A 24,611-nucleotide genomic window follows, 5' to 3' on the forward strand; every position below is an offset into this window, starting at 1 on the left:
AAGTGATAATATTACGTGAAACGCGCGCGCGCGCGCGCACACACACGCACGCACACACACACAACAAACTATTTAAAACGTACAGCAAATATTCATTTATAGAAACAAATGAACAAAAAAGTAAATATATATATATTTATCGTAGAGAGAAATTTCGTTATATACTTGACAAAAAGTGATATCGTGATAAAAGTAGTAACGTAGCCATTTTCGCAAAAGAAAAATTATCTTCAAATGATAAAGATACTCAATATATTTCCTTATACTTTTTATCAAACAGACTCTATGCGCAGACAAGATTTTCAGGTAATGCGATATTAAGAGGATGTTATAAGGATACAATATATACATTAATTCTAATATCATTGCATTGTAATCGATTAAATTTTTTAATCCAATGTTTCCGTAAATAGTGAAAAATAAAAGAAAACATAATAAAACTGCAAGTAAGTTTATAAAATGTTGAATATAATAAAAAAAAAAAAAAACAATAAATATTTTTTAAATATAAATATAAAACTTTTACTTAATTTTATTTCTTTCATAATGTTCATATCTCTTCGATGAAGAATTGGAGCAAAATAATTATTATACCGTACACATTTAAATAAAGAAACAATAAATAAAGTCATAAATGGTATCATCCGTAGAATAGAGAATCAATGTTGAAATGTTTAAGTATGTTATTTTATATTATTTCTTTTTCCCAAACATCTTTCAAATAACAGAAAAGTATATGTTTGTTCTGCCAATAAGTGATTAACGAGAAAAACTCTATTTTTAATCAACAACATTTGGCAATGTCGTGACAATTCGACCATTGGTTTTGGTCGGATTAATCGTCACGTTCCGACCATGGGTTTTGGTCAATTTAGAAAAGACCAAAACCCATGGTCGAAACGTGACGATTAATCCGACCAAAACCATTGCAATGGTCGAATTGTCAGATTGTCACGACATTGCCAAATGTTGTTGATTAAAAATAGAGTTTTTTCTATCTTTCAAGTTTAAAGTTTGCATTTAGTCTTCCAGACAGACATTTTGTCTTCCTAAATATTATATAAATTTTAGTATAAAAAAGAAACATAGAAAGCTTTTTTATCTGTTTAACTTATTAAACACATATAGAAAACAGGAGAATAAATTTTATGTGGTATTGTGTTATAATTAATTTAATTTAAAATGATTATTAGTTTATTCTCTTATGATGCGCGCCAATTTTAATCTCATATAATTTATCTATATTTTTTTATTTGATCATTTGGCTTTATGCATATAATCTGAAATAAAAGTATAAATACAACCCAATAAATATTTAATCGCGGTACAAATATTTTTGTGTAAATTTTTTATATATGTAGATTATTTTGGAAATAATATATTATATGTCAGTATTATCTATTAAAATACTTAATATTGAAATATATAAATCTTAATGTATCTCATATTGGAGAAAATTTTAGTAGATAATATATTCTTAATACAATATTTATATTAACATGATAAATCATAAACATGTCACAAAGAATAAAAAATTAATCACAATAGATTAATATTATACGGGAGATTATTGGTTAGGGATTTCAAGTCATTTTCTATCGAACATCATCAATAATATTAATTGTGCATAATAATAATAATAATAATAATTGTGATTGAATATTACTGAGTAACAGATCCAAACTTCATTTAACTTATGAGCTTTTCTGTTGATTTGTAATTTGTCATTTTTGTCACGTCATCAGTACTTTATCATATACGTTCGTTCTTTTCATGCTATAAATTGCCATATTAATAAGCCACGAATCAATGTCAGATATAAACAATATATTTATCACTATTTATATTATTTATCGGCCAACGTTGATTCTATTCTAAACAGTAATTTCGATATTTATCTCGTGATATAAACAAATATTCCGACCAATTATAAGCTATTTGATTTGGATAAAAAAATACTAAGTTTGTTAAAAATGTTCGATTGGTTACAAAACATTTGAAAATGTTTTAGTTCATAAAAATAATCAATTGAAATATAATATATATGCAATATTTAATTGCTTATGTTTAACGTTTTAGTTTATTTCTTGTTATATGTTGAGATATAGTCCACATATTAAATTTATTTTTGTTTTAAAAATATAACATATTAAACCCTATATAGTATAACGTTTACTTATTTGGTAAATATAACATATTACTTCTATATTTTACCCTTATTTTCGCTATTGTGCATCAAGTCAGTGAATGATGAATTATTATAAGGGATAATTTTACATATACATATCATATACCTAGATGTATATGTATATGCATCAATTTAATAATGTGATATAAAAATGTTGCAGATAATAACATTCCATATATCCGGTGCCTAAAACAGATGGATTAGAACAAATTAAGATAAGTATTTAATCCTGGATCTTTATTATTTGGCTCATTGAGAGAATTTATTGATTGATTTAACGTACGCGAAGATGTAACTCGCACGCTGTATACAAAGGCAAAATTTTTTAGAAAATTGGGAATACCTTCGGGACATAATCGAATATTATTCATTAATAATTATGTTAATTAATAATATTGTTTGAGCAATGGACTCAGATACATCAATATTTATTAAATTTTCGTGCATGCATATTTCAAAAAATATATATAATATATGATTTTAAAAAGAAAAATAAAGAAAACGCAGAACATAATAGATAAAATGAAACTATATGACAATTATAATATTAACATCTTTTAAATTTAATATTACTGAAGTTCACTCATGGTATCCAAATCTCATAAACAACAAAGAAAAAGAATAAAAGATTATTATATTTTTATGCTTCTTCTTTTCTTCTTGCGATAGAATTGTATCCTGTTTGGATCCTATTTTTTGTGGATTTATACATTAAATAAATAAAATAAAATATGATGAAATAAAAGTGAAATAAAATATATAATATATATATATATATATAAAAGTGAAATAAAATAAATAAAATAAAATAAATGATATAAATAAATGAAATTGTTATCCGTAAAACGTGAAATAGAAAACTATTTGTTTCCATGTAACAAATACGTTACTAGTTTTTCCACACACACACACACACACACACATCCTATCCTATCCTATTCCTAAATATTTTTTCAGAATTAAATATTATATAAGTTGATGTAAAATAGCAAGGGAGAAAAATTCACTATCTTTTTAGGATCTCGTGCTATTCATTCTGAATTTCTCATCTTTACATATTATTGAGATGAGATTCAGCGGTAAGACGATTGAAGTAACGATCGTTCAAATTGATTAAAATACTCATGTATTTGCTTTAGATTCTGTCGAATAAGTAGTTTTAATTCGTTTACTTCAGAATTCTTTTGTTCATATTATTTAAAATGTAAAATTTAATGTAAAAATCTTAACAAAACGCCATCGCAAAATGTGATCGAGTCTCTTCGAATCAGAATCCGCAATTGATATAAAAACTATTTTCACAAACTCAAACAAATTTCTTATTGGATATATATTTTAATTGTTGATCTAAAATTGCTAAATAAATGCATATATAACGAAATGTGAAATTAATATTTAATGGATGTGTATTGTTAATTTCGAATTATTTTAATTAATTTAAATAATATGGCCCCTTTTTTTTCGCGAGACACTTTTGTATTTCGCATATCATATAGAAGCATAAATTTTTTACATTGATTTGTCGGCAATGATTAGCCGGCAATAGAAGGGGTATTTCTCTTTCCTTCGATCTGTGATATGAAGCCAGAATGGATATTGACCAAAAGCAATAAAAGGTAGGTTTATTTAGCCAGAAAAAAAGAGGATTTATACAAGGTAAATTGATGTACAACTCCAAGCAAAGTATGAAAGAGATATGGATAGATCTGCAATATTTTTTCGCAATCACACTGCACGGAGACGGAAATATTCTGTCGAATTAAAATCCCTATATATTGTTCGCGAATCAAAATCTCAATCGCTTGCAAATTAACGTCCTAAATAAAAACTCACACGCTCGAGATTTAAAGCTCAATTTAGGATTATAGAGGATTATAGAGAATCATAATACGAAAATCAAAACTGTACAAAAATAAGTACAAAAAAATATAAGAAAAGGTTAAATAGAATATATATGAATAGCAGAAATAAATATAATAACAATTTTAAATTTATTTCAAAAACATAAATTTTGAGCTGAAAGGACTTGAAATAATGTGAAATTTTACGGCTAAAAATGACTTACTTTTATAATTCCACTATTTCTATAAAAGTGAATATAATTAGAAATGTAATTATATTTTATTATATTTTGTATAATATTAATTTCATAATATGTTAAAAAAATTGTATAAGATATTAACTACGTAATTATATACAAACCCGTTTAATGATACAAAATTAGCACGTATTCCAAATTCACGCGTTTGGTAAGCATTCGTATTTAAATATTATCAAAAGTTTTTAATAACTTATACCTTCGATATCAAGAGATTGATATAAATTTGGAAAATTCTCAATACAAAATTAAATAAGATTGTAAAATAAAGACTCGGTATATTAAGTCAACGATCAAATATTAGTTTTTTACTTGCAAAATTTAATATCCGCGCTTTTGATTTTGCAGAATCAGAAATGTGTAAAATGCGAGATTTGAGATTATTGCAGGTCAAACAAAATTTGCGAAACAAGATGTTATTATATTTTTTATTAAATATATTTGCAAATTTCTCTCATGTATTTCAATTATTAAATTTTTAATAAAGAATTCCTAAGTTATATTATATACATAAGTACCTTAAAAGCCATTAATATCATGTTTTTTCCATATTTTTGCCTGTGATCATTGTCTCAATGATAAGGCTGCGATGATTGTTTCTTGTGTCAGACACACTAGCGAATACATGGTACTGGTATTGAAATAATTTTTATCATGAAGAGTTATTCTCATCAGTTTTCATTGAATTCATCTGCAACGCTTAATTTAGTTACACCGCCCGTTGAAGACTGAGGGTCTATTCTATTGCAAGGTCGGAATTAAACTCGCATTTTCTTAATGGGTTTCCGAATCAATTGTTTTAGTGATAAATTAACAACGACAATCATATCACATTATTATAGGTAAGAACCATAGAAAATTGAGAAATTCTCGCTAAATATTTGAAAAATCTGCGTTAAGTTTTTCAAAAACCTGCTGATATCGGATTCGACTCGTCTCGAGAGAGAGAACAGACGATTCTTAAATATATTCTTAAATATTCATTATTCTTGAATATTTAACCGCTATTCAAACCGCTTTTCCGTAAAAACCATTCTATTCATATGTTTTTCAGTTAAAAAAAAATGTATCTCTTGATAATAGAAGAATATATTTTCTCGCACAAACGTATTCGCAAATTGCATAATACTTACTATTGTGCAAATATTTAAGAAACAATAACTGTCGTTGACTCATTGCCGAAATCACTACTATCGGGAACAATCTAAAAAATCCGAGATTCGTTCACTTCTACCATGGCACGCACGGAGCTCCTTGCATTCGACAGCTCGCTTAACTTTCCTTTATTGATCGAACCCATGAGATTCGACAGAAGCAGAGCAGATTGAGCTCGCTCTCCATCTTAAAGATCGTTCTTCTCTATGTCGGCTCTTAACCGGCGCGCCACTAAACGGATGGGCCTAGATTTTGGTCAAATTGTTGGACGAATTGTCTTCCATTTAACGCGGTAGGAACTCAACTTTCCTGTGATTTTTTAAGATTCATAAAATCTTGCAAAAGTAGAAGTTAAGCTTTACGTGTATGATCAATCATTCATTTGATGCGTATCAAAAACACGCAATTAAAAAAGCCGTCTCAATATTTATCAAATCGTATATTTATTATTGCGTATAAAAATAATTACGACCAATTAGCGTTATAAAAATTATGTTGCAATTGCGCGCATTGCAAATATCATCGATTTGTTTGTTTTTCGCGCTTATCGACTAATTTTAGATCGCAATTTATTTGATCATTGGCTAACTAATCTCCGTGATTGGCTAACATCGAGGTTTTGTCTATTTTTCTATTTAATTGATTTTTTTAGAAAGCAAAATGTGCTAATAGTCAAAGCACTGCCTCATATAATTGAGAAATTTATTTATTAATAAATTTTTTTTAACTGTTTGTTCGCCTTGTACAAAACTTAATTAGTTTCTTAACTATAAATATCTTGTAATTGATCATTTTTAAATGTGTTTTATATTAAAAATGTTGTATTATTGTGTATGCTTTATATATTTTATAATTTTAAATAATATTCCATTAACTTTATATTATATTTTATCAAATTTTATCGGAAAATATTTATATAAAAAATAATATATAATTCAAAAACGCTCTTACAAAATAAATAGAGAACCACTAATTAGAATTAACGTATAGAATTAACGTGTAAATAACGGAGAATTTTGTTGAACTATTTTCTACCGAAAAAAAATTTAGTTTAAATCTAAAATTAATAGTATAGTTCAATTTAACCAGGAAAATACAAAGTCAAGCTTATTTAAGGTGTATTTAATTTCAATGATATCCGATAAAAACGAAATAGCTTGTAAAATGATACGAATTACTTTATATTTTTCTATCGAGAAGGTCCTTCTATTAATAAATTATGTATCAGCAGACAAATAAAATGATGACATTTTAACCAATTGCGAGAGATACGAAAAAAGGAGCTGATTTAAGCAGAATATCTTCCCATGCAATATCAAATTTCAATATTGTAATTTTGATATAAAAATGTCCGTCAAAAGCTTGACCTTTGTCACTACACGATTTTACGCTGTCCGTAATTTATTCGTAACATGTTCTCAATGTGCAGCGTAGCAAGCTGCTGATATAACTCATTCTTTATAAATTTTAATTAATATTACTCATGTTTATTAATTTCAATTAATAAACATGAGCGTTAATTGCATTTTTGGTGCATCATACGTAAATTACTCCTGCCGAGGATCATAATAAATTGGAGATCAGGTGCGATACCATAAAAGCCGTTCTCCGATAATGCATTAGAACAGTTTATTCCGATACTTATGATCTGGCATATACGAAAGTTTGATAACGGAGAAGTTAAAGAATCGTTAGGCATCGCGCGTTGCAGGAGCTGCCATTTCAGCTGGGGAAGCTGGGAGTGGTTCGCGAAATAGAAAACAGTGCGAGCGGAAGGCATAGTCATTTGTCATTATTATAAAGGACTCAGCAGTGAATAATTACGTCTTAGTAACTTTATGTCTATATGTTGCCTGTGCAGCATTTAACTTGATTTCCACGTGACGCTTCGTAACGTATCATTTACATTCGGACAAGTTAAATTACGCGTTATTACTCAAATACTAGGGCAAAATTATTTATACATATATAAATTAAATACGATATACACGAATACGCGCACGCTACTCGCTCGCTTTCAAGATTAGCTTTAATCACATATCGTTTCGGGCGTAATAAGCACGCTATGGTGTAACATGCGCGCTGGTGTAAACGCCGCGATAGACCGCGCTCGCTAGTCATCCGACGGAGTCACCGCAAGGGATAAACCAAAATTTCGAATTTGCATTCGTGCGCGTAGAAGACCGCGCGCGCTCTATGTCGTCCGTAAAGCGGGGCCAAACCGAAATCCGCGGCGGCGGTGCATTTATCACGTAGAAATTGAGCCGCAAACCAAACGTCAAAGCAGCACATGAGTCCGTCTATATGCTGCAACAAGCGGCGCAGACATCAGCAACGGCAACGTTATTTCGGTAATTATACGCGGTCGGATCGGTCATTGTCCGCCAAATTATTTGCCATAATTGCACCGCCGATCTAATACTCACATCGACATTAATCGTAAACTAACAGTAATTAAGATCGCTATTTGAGATGTATGTATCTTGTTTAATTTGTAAACTCTCGCGAATACTTCGCGTTGACTTTGCGCAAGTTCTCGGCGTTAAATTATGCTTCAAAGCATATAATAAATGCATATGCAGTAAATATTCATGCTAAACTTTTCAGCGACTCTGATATATTGATATAAAATTTTGGTGTCTAATGAAAGCATCACATTACCCTAGCTTCGGCGCACACAGTTGATGGATTATTCGCAAAGCATTTATAGATGCACTTGCGCGCACTGCACATGGGCATATACATGCACGAACACTCGCCAAATTAACAATTTATGCATTCAATGTTTCGGTTGCTGATCAATACAGGGCAATGTACTGTTTGTTTATTTACTGCGTTTTGAGCAAACATTTACTGCGGATATGCCAACTATACGCCCAACTTCCTCTTTTATATTCCATCAGCCGCATCGCCCACGTGTTCGTATTTCACATACAGGTGTATGTCAAGGAATGTACTGGAAATATCCGTGTGCGCGTCAGTAAATTCCTCTATCGAAGTTAATAACACGAAACCATCTGATGTACCAAGCGAAAACACAAGCTGCATCTGGAAACAGCGCGCGATGTATGATCAATATAAATAAATTGTTTTGAAAATATTACATTTTGCGCTGTGTTCTCTGTGGTAAATAACCATTCAATATTGATAGTCATAATTTCTAAATGTTTTTAACTGAATATTTCCAGGTATTTTTTAATATCGCTATTGTTTATTACTGGAAAATTTTTTTTAATACAGGTTGGAATCGAAATTTTATTTAATTCTGCCGTCTCAATCTGGAGAAAATTCTAAAAATTTTTAAATAATAAATTTCAAGATTCCGGTATGTTTACCATACCCCTAAATAATTGACGATATCAAATATATTGAATGGATTTAAAAGTTCCAAAATTTATTCCGATCTGATCACGCGCTGAGCCTCTTACATCACCGCGAGACTCACGAGAGTTATGTGTGGTCGCAACTCCAACAGTAGTGATCTCGTTTCGGGCAACCGTGATCTCTGACGCTTGTCGAAATTCGTAAAGCCAGTTCTAACTGGAATTCGGTCCGCGGGCTCAAAGGTAAGAAAATTGGATTCGCCGTTCCATCGACCGAACCGCAATCGAACCCGTCGTTGTCGTCGACAACCGTGCGAAAAGTTGAAAAATGACGTCGCACTGACACGAAGTATGCAAACTCGCATATGTTTCGACAATGACGAAGGGAAATAATTTTATTGTCTACTGTCGGGACAGCAACGGTGAGAGTCATGTTTGCAAAACTTTGATTAGTCTTCGAACCACTTATTGACGAGATGCGGCAAAACTTTGTTCATGGACGGAGGAAGCTGCCATCGGAATTCAGCCGTGTTGCGCTAAACAGGATAATGGACAAAGTAAGCGCGAACCGGAAGATGGAAAATAATTAATTGGAAAGGAGTTGAATTCGTGCTGCAAAATGAAATAATAACTTTCCGAAAATTTAAAACTTTTCGAGAAAACAAGACGGGAAGTAAGAGGGAGAATCTGGAGTGCTGGGGCCGACTCTAAAATTACTGCTAGCGTGATAATAACAGTGAATTGACGAAATAATTCTCGTCACGATTTTCCATTACGTTTGATGAAGCAATTTTTCAGAACCTGATGATATGTAATACATACGATATATGTCACATTATATTAATAATTTATATTCGCGAATTTTAATCAAATATTTAATACGTTAAAGGATAAAATTTATGTTGAGAAGCTTTACCGGAGATTCTTGTGCAAAATTATTATGCAGAATTATTATGATAGATTTAACAGTACAATTAGCTATGGCATTTACAATGCGAAGGTACACACTGCTAACTTCTAACCACGCCTATCGGAGTATGCAGAGACACATTAGAAAGCTATAACTCAGGATTCGCGCGGATTTAGGTAAGTAGATCGTAGTAGATTGCAGTAGAAGGGTTCGCTTAATACGCGATAACTGTTTTACGTAGAAAATACAATATAATAACAAAATATTATAAACAGCGCGTGATCGTCGGGATATGTTTGTATTAAGCGTAACAGTAAAAATTTTAATAATTAAAAAATAATAAACAGATCGCCGTCCAATAATGAAATTTGATTGTGTAATTTAATATTAAAATACCAAAAATGTAAAATCCCATTTTGTTCGTTAATTATTGTTACATATGTAACATGTTGATTTTAATTAACTTGGGTATAAATCGAATACAAAACGTGTAAAATATATAATGTCCTTTCAGGCACAAATTTTCGTTTATACCACTTTAATTTCAGTAGTTCGCTATTGTATGTACATGAAATAGTATGCTTTTAATATGTTTATTAACGTATACGTTAATTTATTAACCTAAACGTTTATTAACGCGTATCAATTAAGTATAAATATTTTAACATGTAATTACGTGTTAATGAATTGATGTTGAAATGTGGGGTTTTAATTCGTCTGATATTATTTATAGAGAGCTTTTAATTTGCATAAATTACTTTCTAGAATTACACTCGATTAAATTTAAGAAAGCGATATCACTATGCATCGCAGTATTGCACTGCTATACAAGCGGAAAGACAATCCGGCACACGATTTCCTTTAGAATTGATGCACACAACGAATCAGTGCGGTCGGGCAATCGAGAAGCACTTATTCAACAGTTATTCGATCTACATGACAATCCTGTGCAACTTCTACCGTGTAACACGCAAGAAGAGAAAAAAATAAAACGTATACGAAACTCGAGAGCTAACTTGATTTCAAACCTAATCGCAAACAAAAATTGTAATTAACTAATTAAATTCACTCTTATATTTGTTTATTTAAATAATTTCAAACAGATCGATAATGGATATTAAAATCCAATTCGTGCATATTTGGTGCATGTTTACAGTGTTTACACACCGATGTATCTATAAATTAAATGTCATCTGTTTATCAATTTCACATTTCAGATGACACTTTGACCATCTGATTTTATGTTTTGTTTACATAGAGGTAATACGCTATAACAATCAGTTAATATTGATAATATTAATCGCTCATAGTGTGAAAGATTTAATTTCGATATTTTGATATTTCAAAATTTCCAATTCTAATTAATCTTCAAAATATATCATTACATAAGTTCGAAATTTCCTTTTTCAACATACAACTTATACTTGTTTTAAGCAATGCGGAACGAAAGACGTTACCGTCGTATCACCATAGAGAGAGTCTCGGTTCGTTTATAATTAATGTAGTAACGAGTCCTCGTCAAACTAATTACACAGGTATAAACTTGAGTGTGGCACAAGACGGAAACACCGTTAAAAGTCGTCCGATGTGCACGTTATATGCGCGGAAAGTCGCGAAAATAGGAAGAAGTTCGTAATGACTTCGAGACAATTCGAAATACGGAAGAACTTATAAGAACCGTGGGTTATTTGCATCGCTCCAGTAATTTTGAGCACCTATATACTCTATACTGTCTTTTCTTCCTCTCATTTGTGATTTACATATAATAATACAGATCTAAATAATATATAGTTCATATTTAATCAATATCATATTATACGGAGTGGATAATAAAAAACGACTACAGAATGTAAAGCAATTCCTAAAGAGATTTCTCTCTCATTTTATCAACAGATTTTCTAGGCGTGACTTTTTTTCCCCTATGCGAGTTCGATACCTACTTTAAAACGAAAGTAGGATAGCGATAATCCGAAACAAATGTATTCAGAATACGTGTTTAAAATAATGCGCGCCGAGATGCTTTACATAAATTGATTATTTCATCAAGCAACCGGTGAGTGTTTACGGGCATGGGCACTGTCCTTAAGTAGTTTAAGTCAATCATTCTTCGTACTCGTCCGACACTGGGCGACTGAGAATAAACAACTGGAACAGCAAACTCATGGATCCTGCATTAGAGAGTAGTTCAAGCAACCGTCTTATTAACATTATTGATCGTGAAACAAGAAATAAGTCTTTTGTTACTATTAATGAAGTTGCTGTTCGATAGTTTTCTCCTGTATCCGTCGGAATAAACCAAATAATCTCCTTCCACTTTCGTTACGAAGCAGAAAATGTTTCACTGATCTGATATATTTAACAATAATGTATATATATATATATATATATATATATATATATATACATATGTATATCTACTACGTAGATACACATATATGTAAATCTACTAATAACTTAATAATATAAATAAGAGGAAATATAAGATATATTTAAACTCGCCATATAAACAGATATAATGTGCGTACTTGTAATATAATATTACTGAAAAGTAATATTAGATGCAGACATTAATTAAAATAATATCTGATAAATATCAGGTATGAGTGCTTTGTTAGCATAGAAAATTTGCTATAATATGGAAATGCCGAAAATATTATTCATAACATAAATTCCTCCTAAGGCACGTTGGCTTGTTCTCGCAAATATTTGGCATGTTTGATGCGGAAGAACACTTAGGCTCGTCTATCGATGGTACAATGCTTACCGGAATTTTCGTGTAATATATTTTTACTCACGTGGCACGATTTGGCATGACGTTATTACAACAGACGCGTAACAACCGTGTAAAATCAATGAAAATTTATTTTACACATAGGTATATAGTAAAGTAAATTGAAAAAAATTTTCAAGATTTTTAAATCAGTTCTTAAATTGAGTTCAAAAACGCGTTTGCAAGAATGCTAACAAATACAACTCTCATTTTACTGTATGAAACAATTTGTTCCACTAAAACCCCACCGCACTCTTACTTAGAAAGATTGAATTCCAAAGTACTCGCAACCAGCGAAATGTTCTGGTACACTGTTTGTAAATGCTTCCTATGCGACTCGAGTTTTGCTCGAGAGATTGGTGAGTTCAGCAACGATTTATTGATCGCGATACATCGCAAATGCAACGATGCTGATTCCTTCTTTCCTATTTTCTTTTATAACAACTGATATCGACGAACATACATTTCTTTCATAAACGCAAGTTTGTAACTCAAGTAAGCGAACGCGCGATAAATGTTTTCATCATTAATGAATTTTACATAAAGCTCTAAATTATTTGATTTTGAAGAAGCGAAAATTTACATCAGAAACATATCTACAAAGAAAAATACGTTAATATTGGTATGATTAAAAAAAGAAACTTAACTAAACTGAGATAACATCAGTATACAAATAAATCTTCTCTTTCTTGCAACGCGACAGTAAAATCATTCGCATTGTGTCAATATCAATATTTACTGGCAACAAAATGTTACTGTCTTAAGAGCTTCGGCAATATCAAGTTTGAAACTGTTTCAAAGGCTCACAACTATCAGTTTCTGCTGAATGCTTTCATTGTATCTTGACGTTAAGGATTAGATGCTTTAAGCGCGATAGTTGTATAACCGTATAACCGATCAGAAACAATGCCGTGCGAAGAAACAATACGTCAAAGTGTATTAGAGGATCGCGGAAACTTTAAGTAAAAACTTGAAGGTATACGATAAGATTACATTGTATAGCGACCGATTTCAACAATCTGATATCAAGAACGTGGCACAAGGTTTTAGGCGTCGCTTTTTGTTGTTTATAAAAAAAATATTAACAAATAAAGTAAACTTGTACTACAAATGTATGGCAAATATATGTCCGCAAAGATATCAATGACATAATGTATCTTAATCTAATTTATTGACTGTCTCTCTCTCTCTCTCTCTCTCTCTCTCTCTCTCTCTCTCTCTCTCTCTCTCTCTCTCTCTCTCTCTCTCTCTCTCTCTCTCTCTCTCTCTCTCTCTCTCTCGCCTTTTATTTTTTAATATAAAATCGAAAATCCATAAAGAAATGTACATTGCCTAATATCCGAAGTATCGGAGAGAATGGTTATATTTTTCATTGTTAATAACCTTTTAATAAACAACAAACGACGACTAAAATTTTTTGAATTTTGCTCAGAGCCATATCCTTCTTAACAATACACTGTACGTCGAAATCATTAAAATCGATGAAATCGCCCGTAGGGAGCGTAGGGAAAAAATACAGAGAACCCATTTTAATAATATTGTTAAATCGTTGTACTTTCCACCAGCAATATTATATTATCCTAAAAACCATGCAGAGAGACTCCCACAAAATGCTATTTATAATTATATTGAATTATATTCCAATAATTTTACGTGAATTTTAAAAACTTTATTCTATAAATAAATAACAAAATAGAAATACAAATTGCATATTATAAAAATATATTTTTATATGAGATTTTCGCGCGTGTTTGATAAATAGGCAATTTTACATTGAATAAACACACAATATATGCTTGCACAAGAGGTACGAAGACTCGCGCATCATAACTATCATTTGTGTCATAATAATAGAGTAGCACAGCCACAAAATTAGGAGGAAAATATCCTACCGCTATCCGCGGAATTTCCTTTGGGAGAATTAGGATGAGCTAAGTGCTGCATAGTAGCTGCACATGGGAAAGGGGACGGGTAAATCAACAAAGTCTCTACATAAAACAGTGCGGAGTGCTTGGCTTTTAGAAGATAACATAATATTGCATATACATTCAAAATGTTATGTTTATTATATATATTCTTATAAGAGACACTTATACGGAGACGTTGTAGAATATTTTAACACAGTGTTCTCTCGTACCTTCTATGACAATTGAAGTTGTAAAGAAATGAAGAGATTTATATGTAAGAAATCCTAAATTTTTAAAATTAGAACGTTTTATATTGGTATGTCTACGTAAAAGCTGTATAAATCGCTCAGACTCGAGGCTGTCGATAAATTTGTGTGTTATGTCGAAAATTCTTGAAGATGGGAGCGTACTATAACTTACCTTAAGAGTATTTTGTAGATTTTGTACTCTGCAGTGCATGTAGACTTGGGCGCCGAGCTGTACAGTAATGTTGCTTTCTGGATCCTCGAAAAATGGCCTTGGTTCAGGAGTACCACCTGCTTCAGTCACGAAATTCTCCACCTCGTAAACCTGCGATAAAAGCTAAAATGCATCCGCTCCTTCTATTATTTAACGTGTTTATAATAATAATCAAGGAAACACACCGTAGTCTCTTAAAACAACATAAAATAATTGCGACTGCCATTAATCCCAAGTAATATTTTATTCGAAATACAATAAATGGTGAATATGAAACATTCAAACGGTGAACGACGATAAAAGCCATCTGAATTTAAAAAATTAAGCAAGTAGACTAACATTGCATTTTCACAAAATGAATAATTTAATTCATTATCGGAGATAAAACGAAATTTGAATATTATTAATGGTGAACCATTTTAATATATCACTTTAATTGTTCTAATTATTGTTTGTTTTACGATAAAATATTTAAAAGTAACTTCCAAGTTTAGACAGAATAATAGAAAAAGAATTTCGATAACATTAATATCTCATTTAAAAAATGTAACAAAAATTGTCTTATACATTATATTTCTTTTCTAAAGAGTGTAAAACTATTACTTAAAATTTTTCGAAAATAAAAAAACAGCCGAAATATTTGTGGCGATGCATTAAAATAGTCCATCCTAATGTATTAAGTTAACTGCAACTACGAAAATCTAATAATGTGCGACTTATATACCTCTGTGAAAGGTGAACTAAGTTCGTGCCAAAATGAGCGTGGCAGGTTTTCAAACCCAGGAAATGACTTTCCACCTGCAACAAAATTTAAAAAAAAATTTGATATTTATATTTACTTATAAATAGTAGAAAAACATTGTTTATAGCTCTAATAGCATATATAAGTTATAACAAAGTTTTCTAAACTTATCTCTATTAAAACAATAGACATCTTAGGATTCTGTATAATTAATTCTTGATCGAATTTTCCATTACGTATACGTAAAGTTAAATGCAAATATGTCCACGAAGTCATCAGATATAAAAAAAATTATAATATCGTTTTAAGTTTGCTAAAGTCTTCGAAATATTAAATTTACGGTAGAAAAAGTTATTCGTGACGCATGTACGACATCGGAAAAGATTTTACTTTCCACCTCGATGTACAACGACAGAGCGAATCCCTGCACTTGCCGACATCTTGAATGGCCTTATCAGCAAGAAGCATACGCGACTATGTAACTTCTTGAGACGGTACGCGCAAGTATATTTTCCTTATAAAGTTGCACAACCAATGGCGGATTTCTCAATATACCACACGTCTCAAATGCAAGAAAGGATTATAATAAAAAAAAAAATTTTTTTTTATAAGAAAAAGTCAATCGCGAGAGAAGTTTTTTCACAATTATTTCAACAAAATATTTTGCTTGTAATAAGGGAAGAAACAAACACCATCACGACCATATTTACCGAAAACAAACTTAAATTCGCAAAACCATGTATCTCAACATTGAAACGCAAAAGCGAGGAATAGTTTCGACGCACGCGAATGCATCCGCAGGCATCGGCGTGTTTTTATTACATTGCACTGAATAAATAATTCTACGAAATTTCGAGGTATACGGCGCATATAGTAAAAGTAAACGTCCCGTTACGAGATGTTTTACAAACAATGCGCGTATTATACGTGCATCTGCCTAAACGGATTTACCCGTAATGGGAAAAAATAAAAAATTCTCGCGAAGTAATGAATATGCATGTTACAAACTTGTCTAGCAAACATAAGAATTTCGGATGTTAAAGATTAAAATGTAATCAGAAATTAAGTTAATTATCTAAGACCTATTTATAATAAACGATATAATATAATGGCAAGAATTAATGATAATATATATATGTATATAAAATGCATTTTATATACGCGTATTTCAACGCTACTTGATAGAATTTTCGCAACTGCGTCATCTTTTCTACTCTCATCCGTGATCAAAGGCATCAAACATCTTATAAGCATAGCTTTCTATAGCTTGGCGCGGTACGCGCGCAGATCGAACAGAAAAAAGTAATAAAGCTAGTTTCCCAGCAACGTCAAGCATTTTTCGAGGCGATACCGGGGAAACTGTGGGCAATCTGGTCTCTTGTAAAGCCCGCAATGTTGAAAGAGACAAGCAGAGTGCAGAAAAATAAAGGAAACCGCAATAGAATTCGGAGAGACCACGCAAGAGGTTGGCAATATCTCCCTCTATCAAATTCGACGATTCAAACGATTCTGCAGGGTTTCCCCGCGGCCGGCTTCGCGAACAAATTCGGTTCGGCAGTCAGAGAAACTTTGCCGAGGATCTTTCTCATCTTACGAGGATCTAAGAAATCCCAACTATGTGAAAGATGCACTTCGAAATTATTTTCCCAGCTGATCGTCCTCGTGCGCAAGCAACCTCTCTTTCACCTCGCTTTGACGAATTGTCCTGCTTTCTATCTATTTCTCTATCCTCGTCCCAAGGTCTTGACCTAACCATTTCTTGTACAAAGATGGGATTATCCTCGAGAGATGTATCAGTTTTAGCAACGTACTAACGTAGCGTGCAAAGGACCTTCCCCCTCACCTGCCCACTTACCCCAATCTAACAAGTTAAATTCTCTCGCTGCAGAAAGACACCTTGGAAAAGGAATGAGGCGCGAACGGACTTCTAATATCCGCTAGAAAGACGAAGCACAATCTCCGCGGTAGGGATAAGCCCGGTTATACTGGTCAGGATTTCGTTTTAGATAAGTACGTTTGCAAGCACGGATTATGTCTCGACACATCAGAAAGTTTGTGAAAAAAATTGTCGCGCGTGAATCCACATGAATCTTGGAAGAATAACGGACAAAGGAAGTCACAGTTGAAAACTCTTCAATTGAAATATTATTAAATGTTATTAAATATATCCTCGAATAGGTGTATCGAATGGAAATAGGGACACCATCATTGAAATTAGCTTGAAAACGCATATTTTTTACGTATTAAATTTTTTAAATAAAAATAAAAAAGTAAACGTCTGTCGACGAATTCTCAAGCCGCCTTGTTGTAATATATTTTCGCGTTGCACAAAGACAGCGAGCAGTCGCGCCCAGATCCAATACGCTTCGAAAGTGCCCTATATTATTTCTGTCAAAGGAAAACAGACTTCCGTACCCGTACCGTTCGGGAAGTATCGTGACCAATTGCACGATTCTCATAGTTCTTCCTTCCCTTCAATTTCAGCATTTCATCCAAACGTTGTAAGAGCCGCCTCGAATCTAAAAGTACGTCGGATCGACCGCGGTTTGTCGCTTGGTACGGCGTCAAATTTATGGAAGCCGTCTGCGCTCGTGGATTTATGAGAATCCAATGCCTTAATTGGAAAATTATAGGACAAGGTCTAAGGTACCGATCGTTCAGCTCATAGCTCGTTATTCAGTATAATCTGATTTTCTCCTTTCCGACAACTATGCCTGAACACTTTTTCACTGACAACAAAGACTAGCTTTTCCACGAGCAAGCCAGAAAAAAAACAAATAACGGTACAAAAATTTCGTTCACGTATACACCAAATCCGCTTTTCGTGTTTTCATACTTTCTTTTTTTAATTTTTAATCCTACTGTGTTAGTTTTATCTACGTGGCATTAAACACAGAGTAAAGAAACATTATCTGTTTCACGATAAAGATTACGAGGTTGTTTTCCCATTACAACATCATATGAATATTATAATATTTTATAATTTACCTAACGTGTTGACAGTGCATAGAAAATATATCTGGTGAACCAAGATGGAGGCCACCACGGCCGAAAGACGACTCAACATCGTAGTCGATCCTCAACTCATTTCTATTCCCAAAGTTGCGTACGCGGCAGCACTATTGTTTATCTGCAAACACAAGAAACAAATATTTATTTAATTTACGATCCTTATTCTAGCAAAAAGATTTTATATTGTGAAACAGGTAAAAGTAATGAACGTGTGCAGCAATTTCAGCTGAATTAATCGTCAACGCTAATGTTATGAGTATACAAAAACGCCAGCGTGTAAAATGACAACCAATCACAATGTGTTATAATTAACAAGATTACAATTCACAAAGTGAAATCGTCAAACAACATTAAATAGCGATTTGCTTGAACACCGGATGTTGCTATCAAATCAAATGGGATCCCTTCGGATATCTCAGAGCCAACTTCCTATTTTCCCTAAAGCTTCCGCTTTACTCGCGGTACGCAGAACATTTCGCAATAGAGAAATCACTGCCATATGTATGCAGCGTATACGCAGAGAGTACGCGTCTTTTCGAGAATAAGCTACAAATACATGAAAGCTACAATATATGAAATCTCAGACGTACCGCATAAAAATTGAAATTCTAGAAAAACCGCAGTAGAATAATTAAAGTGGAGCATATGTAAATTTTTAATTGCGACAGTAAATACGAAAGTCGGGCAAATTTGAAAAATCAACGTGGACACTTTAAACAGAGAACACGAAAATCAGAACGTTGGATGAAATCCTAATTTAATTCGAAGATATGCGTTGCAAATTATACATTCGCGTGCATTATTATTTATAACATCATAATTGCATCGCAAAAGGCATAAAAATTACATTGTTTACATTTTCTTGTTAATTCGTAGAATTTGATTTAAAAACGGGCAATTTAAGATAATCTAACGATGCCTGTACATTGCGTTATTTGTTACATGAACATTATGATACATTGAAATATATCGTAAGATATAAGATATATACTTGTGTTTTTTTATTAAATATAAGTATTTTACATATAAAACCCCCTATTAAATTCGAATAGTTTCTTAAAAAATCGTGTCGGTATTACTTTTTCAAATATTTACAGAACAAGAAGTTAGCCCTCGGCAGTGATACGGTCCCTACGGCGCGATCTTTTCAAATGTACGTCGTGATCGAGTTTATACGCTGAAGAAGCTTGAACCCGTTCAATGAGGGGAGCATTGGTCGCCATGGCCGAGACGACTATGAAGACGCGCGGATCCCGAACACAAAGTGAATCAACCGGTCGCTCGAAGTCAAACAGAAGATTGTTACCGCGAAATTTCGCGTGATTCAATTTGGCCGGAAGTTCGGGGGGTGGAAAACACGGTTGCGCGGCCCGACCGACAGTTCCGCGCGTGAGAGCGAGGGAGCGCCGAGCGTCGGTTTGCTCTAACGAATCTATCGACAAGTTTGGGATTTCTACAAGCCCCGCGGCAGCTCTTTCACCGGCTGTCACTTTCCACGTGCAGCGTGTATATCCTCTCTTTCGATTCGCCACTCACTGAAAAAGGACAGGGTCTTTTATATCCTCTACGATCCTCGCCTTCCGTGCTCGCGGAACTAAGGAGGGGCAAGCAATTTTCAGTTTTCCTGAAACCCGGTAATCCGAAGGACCTGTCGCTTATTCGCGAGTTTCAAATTATTTCGCCATCTGGCGCAAATGCCGCGGCACCGGTAACGAGTTGCGGCGCCGCGGCGCCGCGCTTGCGCCAGCAAATAAAAGTCTCCCGTATCTAACTGTTCGTCGTTGTTTGTACTAGACAAACTGCGAACTACGTACGCGAATCAACGGTACGAAAAGCGAGTCGGAGAGACGGCTGTGGGGGATTCAGTGGCCGGAAAAACGAAGGTAAACGCTGCCGCGTCGTTGAAAAACAGGTTAGCCGCGTCAGCGAATGACCGGATAGAAATTATTTTTGGTAATTCAACAACGGTGTTTTGCCAACATGAAAACATTTTCGATTTATTTTTATTTTCGTCACGCGCTTATTTTTCACTCGGTTATCAATAAGCCCATAAAAAATCGCGTTTTCACATGTCGGTGATAATAATGGGGGTATAAGCGCGTATATTTCGAAAATTCGATCGCGATCGATTCGATGCCGATACGAACCCTGTTCCAGGGTCCTTGTCCGCAAACCGATAAACAAATCCACGCCTATAGGCCGCGAGGTTTGCACAAATAGTATGGTGTGACGCGTACTTTATGGTTGTGTAGAACATGCCCTCGGTACGTTGTAACGTACTTGTTCCGCGCGCTTGTTACCGGTAACTAATGTTCTACCCGCTCATTCGATAGTGCGATCCGGCCGATTGGCAGGGCAGGGGAAGACCCGCTGGACCAGAAAGAGATCGAGCGATTGAGCAAATTACGACACGTAGATTGCGAGCGCCAACCGGAGCTAGAAGTGATCAGTATATACTATCGCGGCATCGGTAGACGAAATGAACGGAGCACGAGGATCAAATTTTCTCGTTTTGCAATCGGCAACTGAACGTACGTGCAATCGAAACGATCGCCAGCCGATCAGACTGCACCCGAAAAACACGCTGTAAACACATCATGGTTCTTTTTATCCGTATTCCAGAAGTTTCTTTCTCGCGCGCTGATATATATATACATATATAATATTTTTTTTCGTATCACGATATCGAAACGTAAAAACACAGAACCACGGGAATTTCAGTAATAGTAGGCAGCGCACTGATAAGCGTTCCACATCGCGACAAGAGAGAATATTTCATCATGTTTGACTTTCCCTCTCTCGAATAACTTTCTCGCTGTAATATGCCGTTGATTACAATAAAGGTGTATAACTTTCGTACTCGTGTCAATGTTACAATTTAATTCCATTAAAGTTCGGAACTTTATTAAGGTATGCAAGTGATCAATCGATCGCGAAAATTATCTAATAACATCGATGTTATGAGGTAAGTTGGGAAACTCTTGAGTTTGAGCGCTTCCTTAGATCATCCTAAACTAGGAGTAAACCTCCTGCGTGTTTTCAATGCAATTTATACCGCGATACTCGTTTGAAAATATAAAATAGAGATTACTTTATGTGCACTGACACATAAATAAAAATCAAAAAAATTTAGAAAAAATTGTACCCGACGCCCAACCGCACTTCTCTTGCGAATGGCTGTTCCTTTATCGTTACTCTGCCATACTCGAGGCGATCGATTTTGACAATACGACATTCCGCAATCGCAACTTCAGCCAATGTTTGCTCAATAAACTTCCCAAAAGCCAACGAGAACCCCAGATTTAAATTGCCTTATGAAAGTACAAAGCAAAAAAAAATAGAATGGTATATCATTGTTTTAAAATAGCGTGAAACATTGACGCTCAATATGTCCAGTATGCACACTTCATACCCAGTATGCGGAAATGAATTTCATTTTAAAGTCAAACTTTGTCTCATTAATATTATACTTCATTTCCAGCTATTTTATTCGTGTCAGAAGTAGTATTCTTGTATCGCGATAAGTTCCAATGAAGAAAAGAAGGGAACGTGTCAGATCGATAGAAAGTTTGAGGGCAGATCCGGATCCGGGTAAAAAGTTGCATCGGGTCACGACGCGTTGTTTGTCGATGACGCTTTGATGTCCGATGACAACAATGAAGTAGTTGTGGCTACAATGGACCACCCTATATGATAAAGGTGGAACGAACAGCTGCGTGTCGTGGTCGGACAACACGGCCGTGTCACGTAGAACGCAACCGTACTCGTGCCAACGTGGGCATAAGGTAGACTGCATAAATTTGTGTCGAAAAAAATCTTCGTGGAGGAGAGAGCATCGCTGAGAGAAATTTTCATTTTACTGCGAGCTTCGCGTATCGCCTAAGAAATAGTGACAGCTACAATTTGATTGCGTTTAAATGTATTGATACGACTTTACTCCCCGTTGGGTACGACGCTCATGCGAATTTATGGCGGCACTTTCCTTCGCGAACTTTTACAATGATCGTTCCTAACGCGACTTTGACGATACATTACAATATACGATAACGCGTAACAGTAGAATCAACAAAATGCGCAACGCATGTACTGCGCTATATCGCAATACCCTAGCACTGGGCGCATTGCAAACGCGGTCTTTTCTCCATTTGGCTGCCGACCATCGCGTTTCAAATGCACAAACTGCGCTCCAGCTCGACAAATGCCCGTTACCGCAGCTATACCATAAAGACATCCTAACGACAGTTTGATGGAACAAAATAAAATTTTTATATCCCCTTCGCCAGTTACACGTGCCTCACATTAAAATTTTATTAAGATTACTACGTATATAACGAAATATATAACAAAGTGATAATGTAAGCCGTATTGTAAGCTATGCTCTCCGGATTTTCCGCAGGGATATGACTGATCCGCACATCAGTCATTTGGGCTTAGCAAACCCACGGACCCGAGCTCAACACACTACGGACGCTCAACTAAATATTACACACGCACATATATATATATATATATATATATACACACACATCCATATACACGGCGTATTTATGAGTGATATATAGTGCAGTGAAAAGAAAAAAATATGGAAAAGTAGAAATGAAGAATAACTTGGATAACTTAGTAGAAAAAAGATAATTAAAGTCCTAGATGTATTTCGTTTTAAAAAACTTTATTGAGTTGGAAAACTACAAAAACTCGGAGAAGAACGCTCTCGGTAAAAAACTTGGTAAAAATGTTTTTAATGGAAATCCACGGGAGTATCATGCTGACATTTTCATGCACGTTGTCAATTTAGAGCGCAGTTTATTACGCGTACAAAAGCGCGGCTAAACGGTAGCGTAAGCTCTTCGAATGGAGGAGATAGCTTAAATTCATCAAACGCACCATTGAGCCGGCAGCAGCTCAGCAAGGAGCCTTCACAACCGTTCCCCGCGCTCCTCTAATACCAAAGTGGAATTGTCAATTCACAATTCCATTGATGCGTCCGCGTATGCGCATATTCCGCCGGCGTCCCTTTAACACCGATCCGTTAACGGCCACGGTAACAATTACCGTTTCGATTATCTCCGTCGAGTTATCTCTCGCGATATAGGTTAACGATCCGCTTTGCGATGCATGAGAAGAATTAGGATTCGTAAAATGATGCCGTTGACCTGTCGATTCCCCACCGCTCGCTCATAATGATTAAATGTCGTGTATCCCTTTAACTAGCGAAATTTTAGTTAACCGCATCTCGCGGCGTTTCCTGGAAAATTTCGCACGCATAATGTAATCTTGCAAACTCACGCTGAAAGTTCGATTCATCGGCTCCTTTGAGGCAGCGCGTTTACACGCCTTGTTATTATGCATCTGCATCCCTAATATATGTGATCTCCCTATGCACAATGCGTCAGCCGCGGGTAAACTACACCGGAACAGTACGTTGATAGTTGATACATATATACATCCGTGTATATACGCACTCGCGTATACGTGTATACGTCTGCACGTACGAATACATACACTTGCGCGTTTGTATATTCACGCTCTTGTATTCGCCTCTATTAAACTGATGCGCGTGTCGTTCAATTCGTACTTGCGATTACCAGGCTGATCCGCGCTGCGTGTTTGCGATAGAAATGGAGAGACATTCGTTTCAGCCTGCAATCGTTTACACATATTCAGAGACACTGAATTGTCCGATGTCGGCGCGGATATTTTACGACTCGTTCCGTAACGTCGCTTCTATACGCTACGGTGCGTGTTAATTCTCGTACGATCAGTTCGAGATCCAACCTTAATGTGATGATAAATACGGTCTACTCACTCTCTTCCCCTGGATTTGCTAAATACTTTTAAAAGAAAAAAGAAAGACCATATTTTTTCTAAAGAGACAATTTTTTCGGTCGCTGGCAATGCGAAAATACTTGTCAAAGAGAAAATGATGTCGCTGGATCCGTACGGGGCGAATGTGTTACTCGATTATCGGCTTGCGTGACTGTAATTTTCGACGTTTAATGTTCATAAACGCTGTCCACGCAAAATCGGTCGGTACAAATGCTAAATAA

At 34.3% G+C, this 24,611-nt stretch overlaps 1 protein-coding gene across 7 annotated transcripts in view; it reads right to left on the reverse strand.

Moving 5' to 3' along the window:
- Positions 1-24,611, reverse strand: part of LOC143905942 (zwei Ig domain protein zig-8) — a 128,092-nt gene that overhangs the window by 74,006 nt on the left and 29,475 nt on the right. For all 7 annotated transcript variants that reach the window (XM_077421618.1, XM_077421624.1, XM_077421622.1 and 4 more), the window contains 3 exons: positions 18,541-18,682; positions 15,535-15,608; positions 14,772-14,921 (listed from right to left, as the gene is read on the reverse strand). In XM_077421618.1, the coding sequence (XP_077277744.1) occupies positions 14,772-14,921; positions 15,535-15,608; positions 18,541-18,619 (303 nt within the window). In that variant the 5' untranslated portion in view covers positions 18,620-18,682. The remainder of the gene's footprint in view (positions 1-14,771; positions 14,922-15,534; positions 15,609-18,540; positions 18,683-24,611) is intronic.

This window comes from Temnothorax americanus, unplaced genomic scaffold (genome assembly GCF_048541705.1).
Source record: "Temnothorax americanus isolate GAGA-0224 unplaced genomic scaffold, ASM4854170v1 Scaffold7, whole genome shotgun sequence".
Classification (NCBI taxonomy): domain Eukaryota; kingdom Metazoa; phylum Arthropoda; class Insecta; order Hymenoptera; family Formicidae; genus Temnothorax; species Temnothorax americanus.